This window comes from Astatotilapia calliptera, chromosome 1, assembly GCF_900246225.1.
Source record: "Astatotilapia calliptera chromosome 1, fAstCal1.2, whole genome shotgun sequence".
NCBI classification, from domain to species: domain Eukaryota; kingdom Metazoa; phylum Chordata; class Actinopteri; order Cichliformes; family Cichlidae; genus Astatotilapia; species Astatotilapia calliptera.
The window spans coordinates 5,651,805-5,666,395 of NC_039302.1; the positions used below are offsets into that span (position 1 = coordinate 5,651,805).

A 14,591-nucleotide genomic window follows, 5' to 3' on the forward strand; every position below is an offset into this window, starting at 1 on the left:
CCCAGGGCTGGACTGGGACAAAAAAACTGGCCCGGGCATTTTGACTAGAGACCGGCCCACCATGTATTATAGGAAAAGCCATAAAGCCTTTGAATGAAAACAAACGCTGTTGTGACAGTGATGCACACTGTCTTGTTGGTATATGTATGAAATCATACATATACCAACATTTTACATCAGATAAAAACTTTGGTTGTAAGATTCAGATAATTATTTATTAAAAGCAAGACATTTTAAATGAGAATAAGAAAGTTATTCTCATGTTAATGCCCTACCTGGCCCCCTGGCAAAACTTTGCTAGAGCCGCCCCTGCACAGTTACCAGCTGTCAGCTGCTTAGAAAAGGATCCTGGTGTTATTTGTCTCTCAGAAACAGTTCATAACTTCCCTTCAACTCATTCATGTCACCTAAAAGGTAAACCTGTTTCTCCATCACCTGTTCAGCTCTGATGATTCAGTAAGGACATCTCCTGGTTTCGTCTTCATGTTTCCCTCTCACTAGATATCCAAACCGGTATCATGACCAGCAGCTTTTACAGCTGTGGCTCCAGCAAACATCAGCTGATACTAGAAATTAATATTAAATAAATTCTAACAACAGCTGATCAAGCTTAAACGTGCTGCTGTTGTTTAACGCGACATCTGCTGGTTTCCTCTTTCTGGCGCAAAGTGGACGATAAACAAACAAGAGAGAAAAGCCAATCAGCTGATCATTGATCAGTTTCATGATTGAAGTAGCAACAGGAGAGGGAGGGGAGAGAATGAGAGGAGAAGAGGCAGCTGCAGTGTAAAGACACAGAATAACTCCAGCTTTGTGTCTTTTTTCATTCTAGCTGAAGTCCGGGACAAACAGTTTCTTTTCAGCTCAATACGAAACGCGTAATATTTTCCCTGAATACGGGACGATTCAGTTTTTTAACGGGACAGTTGGCAACTCTACTATCTAACCTTATGAATAAAATAAAGTTCACTATCAGTAACATCATAGCACCCACCCAGCTGTAGAAACTCCATCATGCTAGCTAGTACGCAGTACGAATTACTGTAACTGACTGTAAAAAGTCAGCACAACGAAAATAAACTACAACTAAACTTGGTTTATATCTGACCCAGATAGACTGCAGGTCATAACTTCTTACCTGAAGTTTAGTTCACCTGACACTCGGACTGGCGGCTGCTTCGGGTCTCTTCTCCTGCCTCCCCTTTCCCTCATCCACCTGCTGGCCTCTGTGGAAGCTCCGCCATAGCCACCACCAAACAACTGAGTTATTTTTACACATCGGCCAGCATCTGGCCAATCCACCACCTCTCATTGTTTATACCATTACATGAAAGAAAATAAATCATCGGCCCATAAAACCAAAAAAAAAAATAAATCACCATCGACCCAGCGGGCAAATTCCCGGTACGCCCGATGGCCAGTCCAGCTATAGTCGTGCATTAAAAACAATTTTGCCAAAGAAACATATGGGCCTTCAGACCACTTCTTCACAGTCTCAGCTGTGCCAAGTGAAAGCATTGGTCTGTGCCTGGGCTGATGGCGGACCAGGTTTTGCCTTGAGAGCTGCAAGCCTTAATGTCAGCACAGAGCAGGGACCCGTGTCCCTTGGTAGCGAAGTCCACAAACTGAGTGAAATTGGAACAAAGTCACTTCATTTCAGTCCCCAGAAGTCATGAGGAAAGTACACAGGTGCAGAGGGTAGTCTTACAGTAACAGACTTGATGATATAAGCCATGTTTGACAAGCATGTGAAAGGAGAAATGTAATCAACCAGCAAAATAGCATACAAACTGCTTGGGTATGTAATATAATGCAACTCTGCTACTAACACTTCAATAAGTGGGCTGCAGAAATGATCCTTCATGGTAATGTGACCAGGGTGGCACCATTTGCTGTTAATAAATGCAGCAAGTGCCGCCCCTCCTTCCTTGCCCCTCTTAAATTTGGTTCTGTTTGCCAGGAAGCATCTGAAAACAGTGAGTGGTAATGATGAGATCCAGGGTCTTTCATGCAGCAGTGTTTTTGTGAAACCCATAATATTCGATGCTCAAGGAAAAAAATTACTTAGTTTCTCACTCAGTTTTATATTCTAGTAACCTCTGATACCCCATGAGGGAAAAACAAGAGATGCGTGTCCCCTCTTCAACAGCCTATGAGGTCTGGAGTCAGACAAATGCCTATACAGAGGAACCTGCCCGAACTTCTGCTGAGATGTTAGCTCTTGTTCTGCTCTCCTGCTCATACATATAATCTGCTGGTTTGTGGCATAAATAACTGAGTGTTGATTTGCTTGGCAACAGTATGATGTTTAAATGAAGACGGTAATAGCATCATTTAAAAAAACAAAAAAACAAAAAACAAACAGCATAGGCATAGATGGCAAAGTTCCAGAAAGTCCTGAGCAGCAGCAACACTGTGGGGAAAAGAAATAAATAAAAAGTAGGAAATGGCTAGAAAAACAAATCTAACAGGCTGCATGTACAGCTGTTTAGATCTACGACTGCATAAAGGCCAACATTCACCACTTAGCTGGCATGTTCAAAGCCTGAAGATGGTTATGTAGCTTTGTCTTGTTCTAACACACATATAATTTAGTTGGGGGATTCTACTTTATTCAGCCCATCCCTGAAGTGTGACTTCTTCTAGCTGCCCCACTGTCAGCAGATACCACGCTGATGTCAGCGCCATCAATGCAGATGAATTAATGAGCCGGCATTCCTGCCAGTTCCAAGGTGTTAAAGCAAATGTTAGTGTTGTAATTAGTTAAAGTAAATGTAAGTGTGTCCCGGCATTACTTACCAGCTTGTTGGAACGTGACCACGGTTTGTGGTGTGGTGTGAACTGGTAGGGAACGTGTCCTCTGCACGGAACTGTGGGTACGACTGGGCATGCTGTTACTTCCTCCAGGATTAGCAAACCATGGACCCTGAGGAGGACATTTCAAGATTACATAGCAGAGAATGTGCAATGATATCCAAAGTCTCAGTCTTGGTGGAAATGGGTTTAAAATTTGTACAAAAGTTTTTGTTTCTGCTCTCAAAATGTAGTAAACTGAAATGTTCACCAAAACTCTGCTTGATCACTATCAGGACATTGCCAGAAAAAAAAAAAGGGGGGGAAAAATTATTTATAACTTCACATTATTACGAATGAATGTGGATCTGGGATGCACGACAAATGTTTGTTGTTCTTTTTTTTCTTTTTGTGATACAAGGAAAGTTAATTTTGAGAAGTTCCTGCTTTATTTGAACTTAACAGTGCCAGACCATAAGCATGGACTTCAGAACTCACACTGGCCTGTGGATTACGTAGTTAAGATTAAATAGAGAAATGTAATAGGCAAAATCCCATTTCTTCATTATGATTCAATGCACAAATTACAAGACCAAAGATTCTGCTCCAACTTCCCTACCGTTCCCCACATCAGCACTTTGGCTAAAACCTTCACTGACCAAAAACATGAATGCATGAAATGTGCAAGCTTGAAAAAACTCATGTAAGACCACAACTTCTTAAATACTTTCATTCCCCACACTCCTGTCTGAATGTCTAGCCCACACCTAATGACAGTCTCAGACGCTCACCACGTGAATTCCTCACTGTAACCTGCCCATTATACCCCAACAGCACTGCCACATGCCCCTCCCCTCACCAATCCACCCCACCCACCCCCACCCCTCCAGCGCCGCAGGCCAGGGAAAAACAGGAAATGCCTGTGCACTGTTCTCACTGCCTCTGACTGGCCCCCTCTCTCTTACATATATATAGACACACACTTAAACACTCCCTCTCTTGCTTGTTGTCCCTCCTCCTTCAACGGCACGGCTACCTCTCCCAAAATATGACTCACACATTTCCCCACCCGCCCTCCTTCTCCTCTCACTGCACATTCACACACAAGAAGGTCCAGCGTGACGAGGAGGAACTGAGGTATTTCCTCCCATTGTAAAGGATGAGAGAGCGAGAGAGAAGGAGGGAAAGAGAAGGAGGGACAGAAAGTTTTCCAGTGAACTAGGTCAGCCCAGACACAAGCGTGCCAGGATGGGCCTGAAACAGCTCCACAGCTCCTCCTGTTTCAATGTTCTGCACTGACGCAGAGCCTCTGGTATGTGGGGTGACCTGCCTATGAGTTCCATCCACCTCACTTCATTTGCCAGACACCACCACCACTGTTACTCTTCCTCACCCTGCATTTCTTTGTCATGGAATAAAAAGACTATTTCAGGCAGAATACATGCTGAAGAAGGAATTCTGCTGCCCGAGGTACTGTAAACATCCTGGAATGTATTATTATGCACTACAAAATGTTCCTTTGTACAGTCACATACACCACTGCCATTCACCACAGTCCCTTTAAACACACAATTTAACTCCCATTTAGTACTTATTGAAGTCAGACTCAAGGAACCAGTACATGCTGTAGTATATTGTAAACATAAATATGACTGAATCTATATAAACCAAGTCTGCTGAAAAGAGGGAACACTGCGAGGGGCTGTGGGTCAGGTGGTAGTGCATGCTGAGGTTAGCGACTCAATCCCCTGTTGTTCAGTCCATGTCAAAGTATGCTTGGGCAAGATTGTCGCCCATCTATTGGAGTGGGAGTTTGTGTGAATGTTAGACAAAAAGGGCTTAGGAATACATAAAAGCATTGTAGGTGTTATATTGGGTGAATAAGAAGTGTAGTAGAAAGCGCTGTGATTGCTCAGAATAAGTAGAATAGTGCTATTTAAGTACCTCTCAGTTCAACAAAACATCCTCAACATGCCCAGTGTGTGGAAGTAATAAAAAAAAATTTCTTTGAAGAGTTTAGGGATAAGACAACTGATTAATATTTTGTTTAGTTTTTGAAACAAAAACATTAAATCTGCATTTTCTACATTTATAAAGAAAAAAGCTTTCAAATATTTTAAACTGTAATAGCTAATCCACAATATAAGGACAGATTAACTGAAGATGATCAATACCCACAAATTAGCTGATAACCTTGCAGATTATACAATACTGGTAATACAAGTTGGTTATTATATGCTGGTCTTCCTGTATGTGTCCTTGTTGTCCACTGGACATTCAAGCGTCCTGCTCTTCCTATTTGACGACTCATATCTGCTAACTGGTTCAAACAATCTGCTTATTTGAACTCACATGTCTTCCTTGCTTGGGACCGGTGGGTGTGCTGCTGGAGCTACGAGGTGTGGGTCCCAGCAGCCCCCCGCTGCCCAACAGGCCCAGCCTGGCACCCGGCAAACTCCGGGAGGGCATCTGGAACTGGTGAAGGCTCCTCCTGGCTGACACACTGCCCCCAACACAGCCAGTGGTAGGGAGAGAGTTGGACTGGCCAAAGCGGCTGCGACAGGACAAAACAAAAGTTGTACAGAGGCGAGCATTGTCTAAGGTGTTTGGATGTTAAAAAGAACAGCAGCTGTGCATTTAAATAATATGAAGCACAGAAGAATCTTTTTGTAAAATAATTATGCCAACTTTAATTTTCTTCCATTTTCAGGAAGCTGTGCTGCTGGATAGATAGAAAAAAACATTATATGCAAATTTCACTTGACTAAAGTAGTTTTAAATTGACATTTAATGCATATGCTAGTTTGAAAGTAATTCAGTCCAGTAGAGTATAATCATCCCAAAGCTACAACACTGCACATGAATACAGAACAGTTTTTCCTCAAACTTAACTTGAACTGGCTTCTTTGTTGTCTACATTAATTCTTTAACTGTTAGACGTAAATAAAGTAGTTTGTGTAAAAATTAGCCACTAAATTTTAACACATTTAACTTTTGCTTCCCACTTATTTAATAATTTTCACATAGAAGTCTGTCTTTTTAAAAAAATGTTTTAACAAAGTTCGTCAAACTTTTTCAACTGTCTTTATTACAGGAAATACCACTGGAAAATTAAGACTATTGCTCATCTGTGTGCATACCTCCTCTGCGGTCGGTACCCTGCAATGTCAAGCAGGTTTTTCCTCGGAATGGACCGGAACAGCCTCTGGACCTGTTGTTTCCATGACAACAGTCTCTTCTTCTGCGTCTCAGTGAAGGACTGAGAACAAGGGAGAATGGGGATTATAAAATCTGGGGTGAAGTGAAGCATTACTGCTGAAGAACATGGCTCAGTGTGGCTCATGTCACACAGCACATTTACACCAAAGCTCAATGATGCTAGGCAAAAACACAAGACATTTAACAGACAAAGAAAAAGAGTGGCTAGAAATGATCTGTTATTTATGGTAAGTAAATAACAGATCAGGGACTAATTGGACAACTGCATTTCATTTAATTAGACATATTATTACTAGTTAAACTGTCCTAAATTTCAAATGTATTAATATCAAATATATAATATCCTGTGCTGCTAATCCCTTTAAACAACATTAATATTGGTAATACACAAAATTAACTTCCATTATTGTAACTATCTGTGAACAACTATAAAATCTATTTGCTGATATATTTCATTGACTGACATTTTATTTGGTATTTGGGGGAAAAATGAATTGCATTGAACTGATACTACTATCAGATATAAACATCAAAAGGAGGGGGTGGCTACCTCATGGATAAGGCACTTGTCAATGAGTTGTAGGTAGCAGCTGATGTTGTCCTCGTCTGACCTTGACACCAGCAGCTGTGTGCAAACTGTGGACAGCACAGATATGAAAACACAGACATTAAATCCAACTCATCCCTTGGCCCCAGAAATCAATCTCAATTGCATGTTGTTGTGAGGAGCTCACCTTTGCCCATAACACGAGTGAACTGACCAGGTATATCCCCCTCAGCGATCACACTGGTGCCAGACTCAGCCTCTCCTCCACTTCCCCCACTCAGGTGGGAGCCAGGTGCGGCGCTTTTTCCTTCCGGGGTCAGCAGAGGGCGATGCAAAGAGGCCTCTTCGCCACCACTGAAAGCCTTAATAGGAGTCATGATCATTTGGTGGAGCTCCTGGAGTGGGGCACGAAGGTTACCGCCCTCTAACACATCCTGGTGGCAGCAAATGACATCAGGTAAAGATGGTTTTTACTTTACAGATGAGATCCTAAAATCTAATGAAGTGACAGAAGAATTGTATCATTGCGGGGACCACATCTATGTAAAAACATTTATGTAAAAGTGTGCCAATTCTAACCTAGATAATGAATATTTAAGGTGTAATGTGTGAAATTCAGAATCACAAGATGTTGCACAAGCAGATGAGCATCTCAAGCAAAAACAAAGAGACACACCTCCCTCCACGTTTCATTTAAGCTATTATCAGAAAGCTTCTGACACGCTGGTCAGACCCAAGCACGCTGAAGAGATCACATCTGTCAGCTGAAGCCAGCTGAGAGAAGACAAGCTGGTGGAGATGGAGCAAACAGGGAGGTGCTGCTTAAAATCCTACCCCAATGAGCTAGATTTGGATAAATCAATTGACTAATAAGTGCACTTCTTCTTCAGGAGCACTGACCAAATGCTCCAGATTGCACCCTGCCATTTCAGTTTTACTTTCACTTTCACTCTCTTCTTTTTATGATAATTAGCCAACCGTTTCAAACAGAAGGACTCACATGCAACAACACGCACGCAAGGCGTTTCTGGCTTCAAAACACAGAAGCTCAGATTACAACACAGATAGAGGGAGTGCGACTTTATTCTCTGATAAGTATGCTTTACTCCACCATATCATCACACAACAAATTGTTCAAAATTGTACAAAAAAGGGAAAAATACAGCTTAATTTCCTTCACTTATGTCCACACACGTCATATCAGCCTACCTCCCACACTACACACTTCAAAGCAGTAGACAAGTCTGTGTGAACTCAAAATACCGAGCAGCAGGTGTCTTGTTTCCCAAGCTCTTCAAATGTACAGTAACATGCTTTTAAAATGATTCGTCATTGATGAAATCATTAATGGAAAGGTTAAGCCTGAATTTAGCTGCCTCAAGAAGTTGTGGCGTGCCCTTGAGCGTCATTGTCTTGCTCTGAAGGCTGAATGAAAGAGTGCAGGGGTGGGGGAGGCAGACGGGTTTAAATTAGGAGCCCAAAAGTCTCTTTCCTGGATTAGGTGTTCCCTTAGCTGTCATCTCAGATACATAACACCAACACCACAAACAAGCTTTGAGGTGGACTGGATGCAACATGTAGTCCTTCTGACCTTTTCCAGGCTCCGGAGTAGGTTCTGCCTCTCTTTGAGCTTCTGAATGCTGATAACAATCTTGTGCCGTGCTCCTTTAGTGACTTTCTGTTGGAGGAAACAGTTTGGCATCAAACATCTCTTCTCATTGACAATACAGGCCTAATGCAATGATAGCTCTCTTACAAACACAGTGTGATAAGGTTTTTCCAAATGGAAAGAGGTTTTGTGCTTATTTTTTAAATAAACATGAGTTAGGCCTGTCTTTTTAGGACAGATTCTCATTACTTAAAACGCTCTGTTGGTTTAGACTACATTAGCCTTTCATTTGGAGATTGGAAATTTTTGTTGATGATGACTCCTCTTGGACATTTTGTTCACAACATCTCAGTGAAAATGTGCACTTCATTAGGTTCAGCCTAAAAACAAATTAGCAGCACCTGGAGGAAGTACGCAACTTCCCAGTGGACGGAGTTGTGTTAATTTTAGCTACATCCGCTGTTTCAGAATACCCTATCCATGTCCTTACACACAAGCATCAAGAACTAAATGTCTTGTACCATTTAATACAACATTATCAGGTTTCAACTTGAGTAGATCTGACGTAGACTACACTGATTTTGTAGTCCAGGATATTAACATGTTTCTCTTTTTGCAATTCTGGGCCCTATGTCCCAGAGGTACATGCTCATCTACTATTTGTTTTTTTGTTTGTTTGTTTGTTTTTAAACACAGACTTATTGCCTTGCATACAAATAGCAATTTCTGAATTACTGTGCAAATATAAAGTTGGTATCTGTATAAAATTTGTCCAGAATAAAAGCTATACTAATTGTAGAAATTATTACTACATCAGCTCACTTTGTCTACAAGTACGTGGGTGCACATGTGTTTACCTGTGCTTCTAGTTGCTCTTCAGTCAGTGCCATCATCTCATCGTAGGTCATTGTGGAGAAGAGAGCGGCGTACTTATGGAGACGGAGACTCTTCAGCCAAGCAGGAACATCTGAGGGACAAAGACATATCACATAATCACTGCTGCAGACGACCAAACAAATGGGTCAAACTACAGAGGATGTTAAGCTTATTGCTGACACATCTTTGTACTAACGTAGAATAATAAGGGCTGCTGGCTTAGCTTTTTTTCTTTTCTAAAATATGCAATACTTTTTGCCTGTTTTGAGGACTGATTTGCAGAAGTTCAGAGACCAAAAAGGCACACCGAAAACCCACCCTCAATCTCCACCTACTCTGCCTGGTGTGATGTGGCTTGTGATTACACAAAGTTTGATGGTCTTTGAGAGCATTTGATCACTGGCACTTTTCGATTTAGCTGAATCATGAATAATGTGATAAAAGAGTCCAAAACCAAGTCTGTAATGCAGTATTTCATTGTTAGACTATGACAGCAACAACAACAGACAACTGAAAAACAAAACCCTCTAAAACAGATTTTACAAATGACAGTTTGTTCTCTTAGAACTATCAATGAAAACTGTCAGAACTGCATTCCTATTTATCTGAATGACTGCATTTCAAAAAAAAAAAGAAAAAAAAAAAAAAGACCCAGACGACCAGAAAGGGTTTCATGCTGTGCAGACACTGATCGCCTCAGAGTAAGGTCAATAAGGTCATTAGTTCTGACCTCTGCTTCCTCTCACAAACTGCACGACTGGATTAACAACTTGCCACGCCCTTTTACTGAATGCTTGTAAAGCACAAACAGCAGATAGTCATAAGTTTCCTCATAGAAGTGGTCCATATCAGTGATGGAGGAACCAAAAGAAAATAAGTGATGTAAATAAAGAAAGTTTCTTTGCCAAAGACACTTTAATATTGTAATATAGTGGGACTGATTAGTGGACAACCTGCTCCTCCACCTGAATCACATCCAATTACCGGTAGTAGTAAATGTCTGAAAGCTCGGCTGACTATAGTATTGAACCTAGTCTGTCTCAATACTCATTCCCACCAAATCAGTCAACCTAGGAGAGTACTTTTGATCTAAATAGGGGAGCCTGTCATTACCCATTTAACCTCACTGATAAATTGTTTTCATGTTTCATTTTTGTGAAAGCAAGTGTGGACTTCAAAATCAGTGGTTAGTTCCGACATCTTAATTTGTCTCTTGATTCTTGGAAATTAAATCTATAAAGTTATCTTAAAATCCAATATCTAGTGACTCTGTCCCAGAGTTGGCATTGCTATTTCGGGAGTTCTCCTTATTCCCTTGAAACTGTTATCCATCTATGCGCATTTCGACTGCGAGTCAGCCACCTCACTCCAATGTTTGCCATAATCCAGTAGGTCACGAATATTGAACAGGTCTCTTTCTTACTCACCCCTCATGCCACTGCCCTCTTCATGAAAGGAACTGCGATGCAGACCTGAACCTCCTCCTAAACCAGCATCCTCCAGATGCTCACTGCCTCCACTGCCAGAGGAGGCGATGCTGCTTTGTGGAGAGAGAGGTGCGTGGTCTGGGGCTGGGCCTCTAGCAGTCCGAAGATCTTCCTGGGAAAGCCATGCGTGACCCAGAAGCTGGTTGTTGGGGCCACTCATGGGGGGTGTGAGGGACACTGAGCGCTTTAAGGGACTGTGCTGTTGGCTGCCACCTCCACTTGTAAGGACTGTAAACCAACAACACCACTAGTCACTCAGACTGACTGGGAACATTATATAGTTCACGCACTCCTGTGTTCAAGAACACTGAACATGAAGTCATTTTCTTTACATTTTGGCGATCTATAGGCTTCTAATCCATATGTATTTGGACAATGACAATGACTGTGTACACCACCACAGTTGACTTGAATCAATATGTGACTTGAGCCCAGACCTTAAGGTTGGATCCAAGGGTTTGTTTGTTTTGTTCTTTGTTTGCTTTTTAAATAAAAATAAAAATAAAAAATTAATGAACTGTTTAGGAATTACAGCTATTTTTGTACACAGTGCCTCAAATTAATTAGGCAAACTAACATTTTAAATGTTTATGTTTTGATGCTGCTGAGCTCGTGTGTGCATTCTTTTTTTTAAATCAATGTATCAGATTACTGATTGGGCAACTCAAACTTTTTGCTGTCTCTGATTGGTTTATTTTGGTTTTTCAGCCTATTAATGGCCACCTTCACTTGCATCAACATCTCTTTGGACCTCATATTGAGAGTTCCAGTAAATAGCTACCAAATAAAAGACCAACAACATGAAACTCCTCGGTCAGTCAATTGCCCAATTATGTCTTAGCTTCTAAAAATGGGGGACTGTGTACAAAAATAGCTGCAGATCCTGAACAGTTAATGCAGATAATTGTTAACTCTTCCACTGTCAAACAGTTTATTGTGCTATTGACCCTTCTTTGGTGTCGTTTATTCGAATGGATGATTGAAGTCTGAAGAAATGAAGCAATTTAAGAATTTATTCATGTAGCAACCAGGTGCTTCAGTATAATGTGGAAGAACCATGAACAGCCACAACCCCATGGCACCTCCTCCTCATGCTGAGCAACAGCTTCTTTTCTAAGCTTTGCTTCTTAGTTCCAATTGTCTTAGGCAGAATTTGTACTCATAGATGAACATAATATTCCTTGACATGTTAAGGTGCACATGTTGCCGACATCAGCGCTAACGGGTCCGACAGTGACAGATGGACTGATTGACCGCTTTTCTACTCTCTTGGAGTACTCAAAGCGCTCTATACAACATGCCACACACACCCAATCTCACAAGCACTGACTCTAAACTGAGTGCTTTTCTAACGACATTCACACACATTCACACTCCGATGGATGAATCAGAGAGCAACTTGGGGTTAGTCTCTTGCCCAAGGATACTTGGCATGCAGACTAGAGGATCCAGGGATCAAACCACCAACCTTCCAATCAGTAGGTGACCTGCTCTACCTCCTGAGCTACAGCCACCCCAATAATGATCCTTCCGCAGGCTGGCTGTCATAGCAGGCCTCCCGACCACCCTATGAGACGGGCTGTGTGTAGTCTGTTCTGGATTATCTGGGTAGAGACCCATCGGCCATATCATCCTAACTGCAAATCTGTAGATGACTGCCATCATCTTGGGACGCCCAATTTGCAGCCTGTCTCCAACATTTCCTGTTATATGGAACTTCAATTGGGAGACGGTACTAGCTCTCACTTCAAATCGTGCTGCATCTTTGTTTTACAGAACATCAGCTTGAAGTTCCCCTATGGCACACCCTACCCAGATCAGTCAAATTTGGCATGCCTGGAGCAGACACCAATTTTCCACTGTAGCAAGGTCGAAGCTCACAGGTGCTGCTTATCAGAGACTAATTGGACACCTGTTTATCAGCACCTGGGATTCCAGAATCTCAAACCAACAGTCAATAGCTGAATAAGCTGTTTGGCAGTGGCAGAGAAGATTTGGCAAGTTTTTCCATTGGCACAACCCATGTACTCCACTCAATCGCCAAATGCATTTTCCTTACAAATATGACACCAGTTATTGCCAAGAAGCATTGTTACAACAAAGAAATAAGCGACCAAACAAAGTAGTTCAGACATTAAAGTAAAATGAAGTGTTTTTTGTGCTATTGGAAGAACGCGGCTGCATTTGCAAAACAGAAAATACATACGACTCTCAGGTTTATCTCCCCTTTGTGCTGCGTCTCAAATGATGTTGTGCCTGTTTAATACATGCACTGCATTTTCTGCCTGGGATTTTATGCAAGTGTACATTCTCAGTGTGTAAATTTATCCTCTATATAGAGCCCTCAAAAATTCCATAGTTGGCAAAAAAAAAAAAAAAAAAAAAAAAAAAGTAGCACACAACATGCCTCTTTAGGGCTTACATTAATCATAATCATCTTGTTTTATTAGAGTACTCAAAATCAGAATTTTCTGCTCACTATAAACTACAGCTCATCTGTGACATAAGTAGTTATTTAGATTTAATATCTGAAGTTTCAACCTCCAAGCAACATACTAAACAATGCCTGTTCAATGACCTGAGGAAATATTTTTCCACTGTGTAAATAACTTAAGTAAATCCATCGACCAAGATATCCATTTGCTTGAAAAGCCTTTCCTCTTCATTTCTTCATCTTAGTAAGTGAAGTCTACTCTTACGGGGTCAAACCAAGGTTACCATTACTACTAAAATAGCAATACTTTCATCTCAAAACAGTTCTAGGATCACACATTTTCCTGAGACTGTTGAAGTGGATGAAGAGAATGAAAAGGTGGAGAAGAGCAAACAACTTTTTTGTGTCGCCTGTCTGGCAGGGTAAACTGCCATCGATAGTCCAGGCTCTCTCTCCTCCTCCTATATGTGGTGCTCTTACTGTTGGCGCTATGTATAGGACTTCATGGGCTCCGTTTAAAATAGGTGCCCAGCTAACATTTCAAGTTCCACTCCCTAAATATTAGCCATTTTCCCTAAATACAGTCTGCCACAAAGGCTGCCTTACAAGGGAAAGGATGGGTGGTATGTGCTGCTGTGGTTTGGACTAAAGCTTAGAGTATGGGTGGGGTGTCATCAGGGTGTTCTCTCAGTAGAACACAGGTTGATGTGGTTGGACCATGATACTCCTATAGCCCTTAATGTGACCAGATGAAGACATAACCACATGTTGACCAACAATGTAAAAATAATTTTTAATAACTCAAATTAAATACCTAAGCCAAACACTGACTTTTTCTGATGCCAGAACAACCTCCCCGTGATCATTCTATAACTCTAAATGCCAACACATAAATACCAATTTGCTTTGAGTGTGTCCAATGCTTCTATTCATTTTACATTTATATTAAAAAAACAAAAAAAAAAAAAAAACAAACACACACAAGAAAATATACCTATGCTCTCTGTTGTCACCAATCCTGTACTGGTAGCTGGGGTAACTCTAGTTTTATCAGTTGTGAAATCCTATGATCTTGTTTGGGACCCAAGCTGTTAGCAGTCTAACATACAAGAGGATCTTTCTTGGAGCAGCAAGCAGAGCTTTAAATGTGCCTTTATTTATAAACCTTCAGCTGTTTCTTTCATCTCCCAGGAAAAAAAAAGAAAAGAAAAAAGAAAAAGAAAAAAACAGAGCTCTTGCATTCTTGTCTGGAAATATCCTGCTCTGACCATAGTTATGTTCAATTCCAACAGCCCAGCCCTCCCTATGTGTTGTCTTCCAGCCAACACTCAGCCTCTGTAGTTGCTGTGTGGGTTCTTCAGAGTGTACTCGGTCTGGTCAGGGTGTATTAACTGCTGTGACTATTTGCTCAGTACTTGTTTACGTTCAGTGTAGAGTGTTTCTTATACATTTGTTTAATTTATTTATAATGAAACAAGTATTTAAAAACACTGTTTTTAAATGTGGCCTGCCTTTTTTGTGCTTTGTTATAGATGCTTTTGTGCTTTTTGTGCAATTTCTTTAGTGGGCCCTTACGAAACTACTCTCTCTGATTTAAATAGAGGGTTTAGACAAGCTTCAAACCTG

The 14,591-nt window shown here is 41.2% G+C and overlaps 1 protein-coding gene across 2 annotated transcripts in view; it reads right to left on the minus strand.

The window, feature by feature from the left end:
- samd4a (sterile alpha motif domain containing 4A) overlaps positions 1–14,591 on the minus strand; it is a 73,796-nt gene that overhangs the window by 19,871 nt on the left and 39,334 nt on the right. Inside the window, exons 4-11 of one of the 2 annotated variants that reach the window (XM_026153809.1) lie at positions 10,472–10,759; positions 9,026–9,135; positions 8,151–8,237; positions 6,747–6,993; positions 6,563–6,648; positions 5,934–6,052; positions 5,146–5,347; positions 2,800–2,926 (exon numbers count right to left, since the gene is read on the minus strand). In XM_026153809.1, coding sequence (XP_026009594.1) covers positions 2,800–2,926; positions 5,146–5,347; positions 5,934–6,052; positions 6,563–6,648; positions 6,747–6,993; positions 8,151–8,237; positions 9,026–9,135; positions 10,472–10,759 — 1,266 coding nt within the window. The remainder of the gene's footprint in view (positions 1–2,799; positions 2,927–5,145; positions 5,348–5,933; positions 6,053–6,562; positions 6,649–6,746; positions 6,994–8,150; positions 8,238–9,025; positions 9,136–10,471; positions 10,760–14,591) is intronic. The other variant, XM_026153898.1, reaches the window with a different exon arrangement.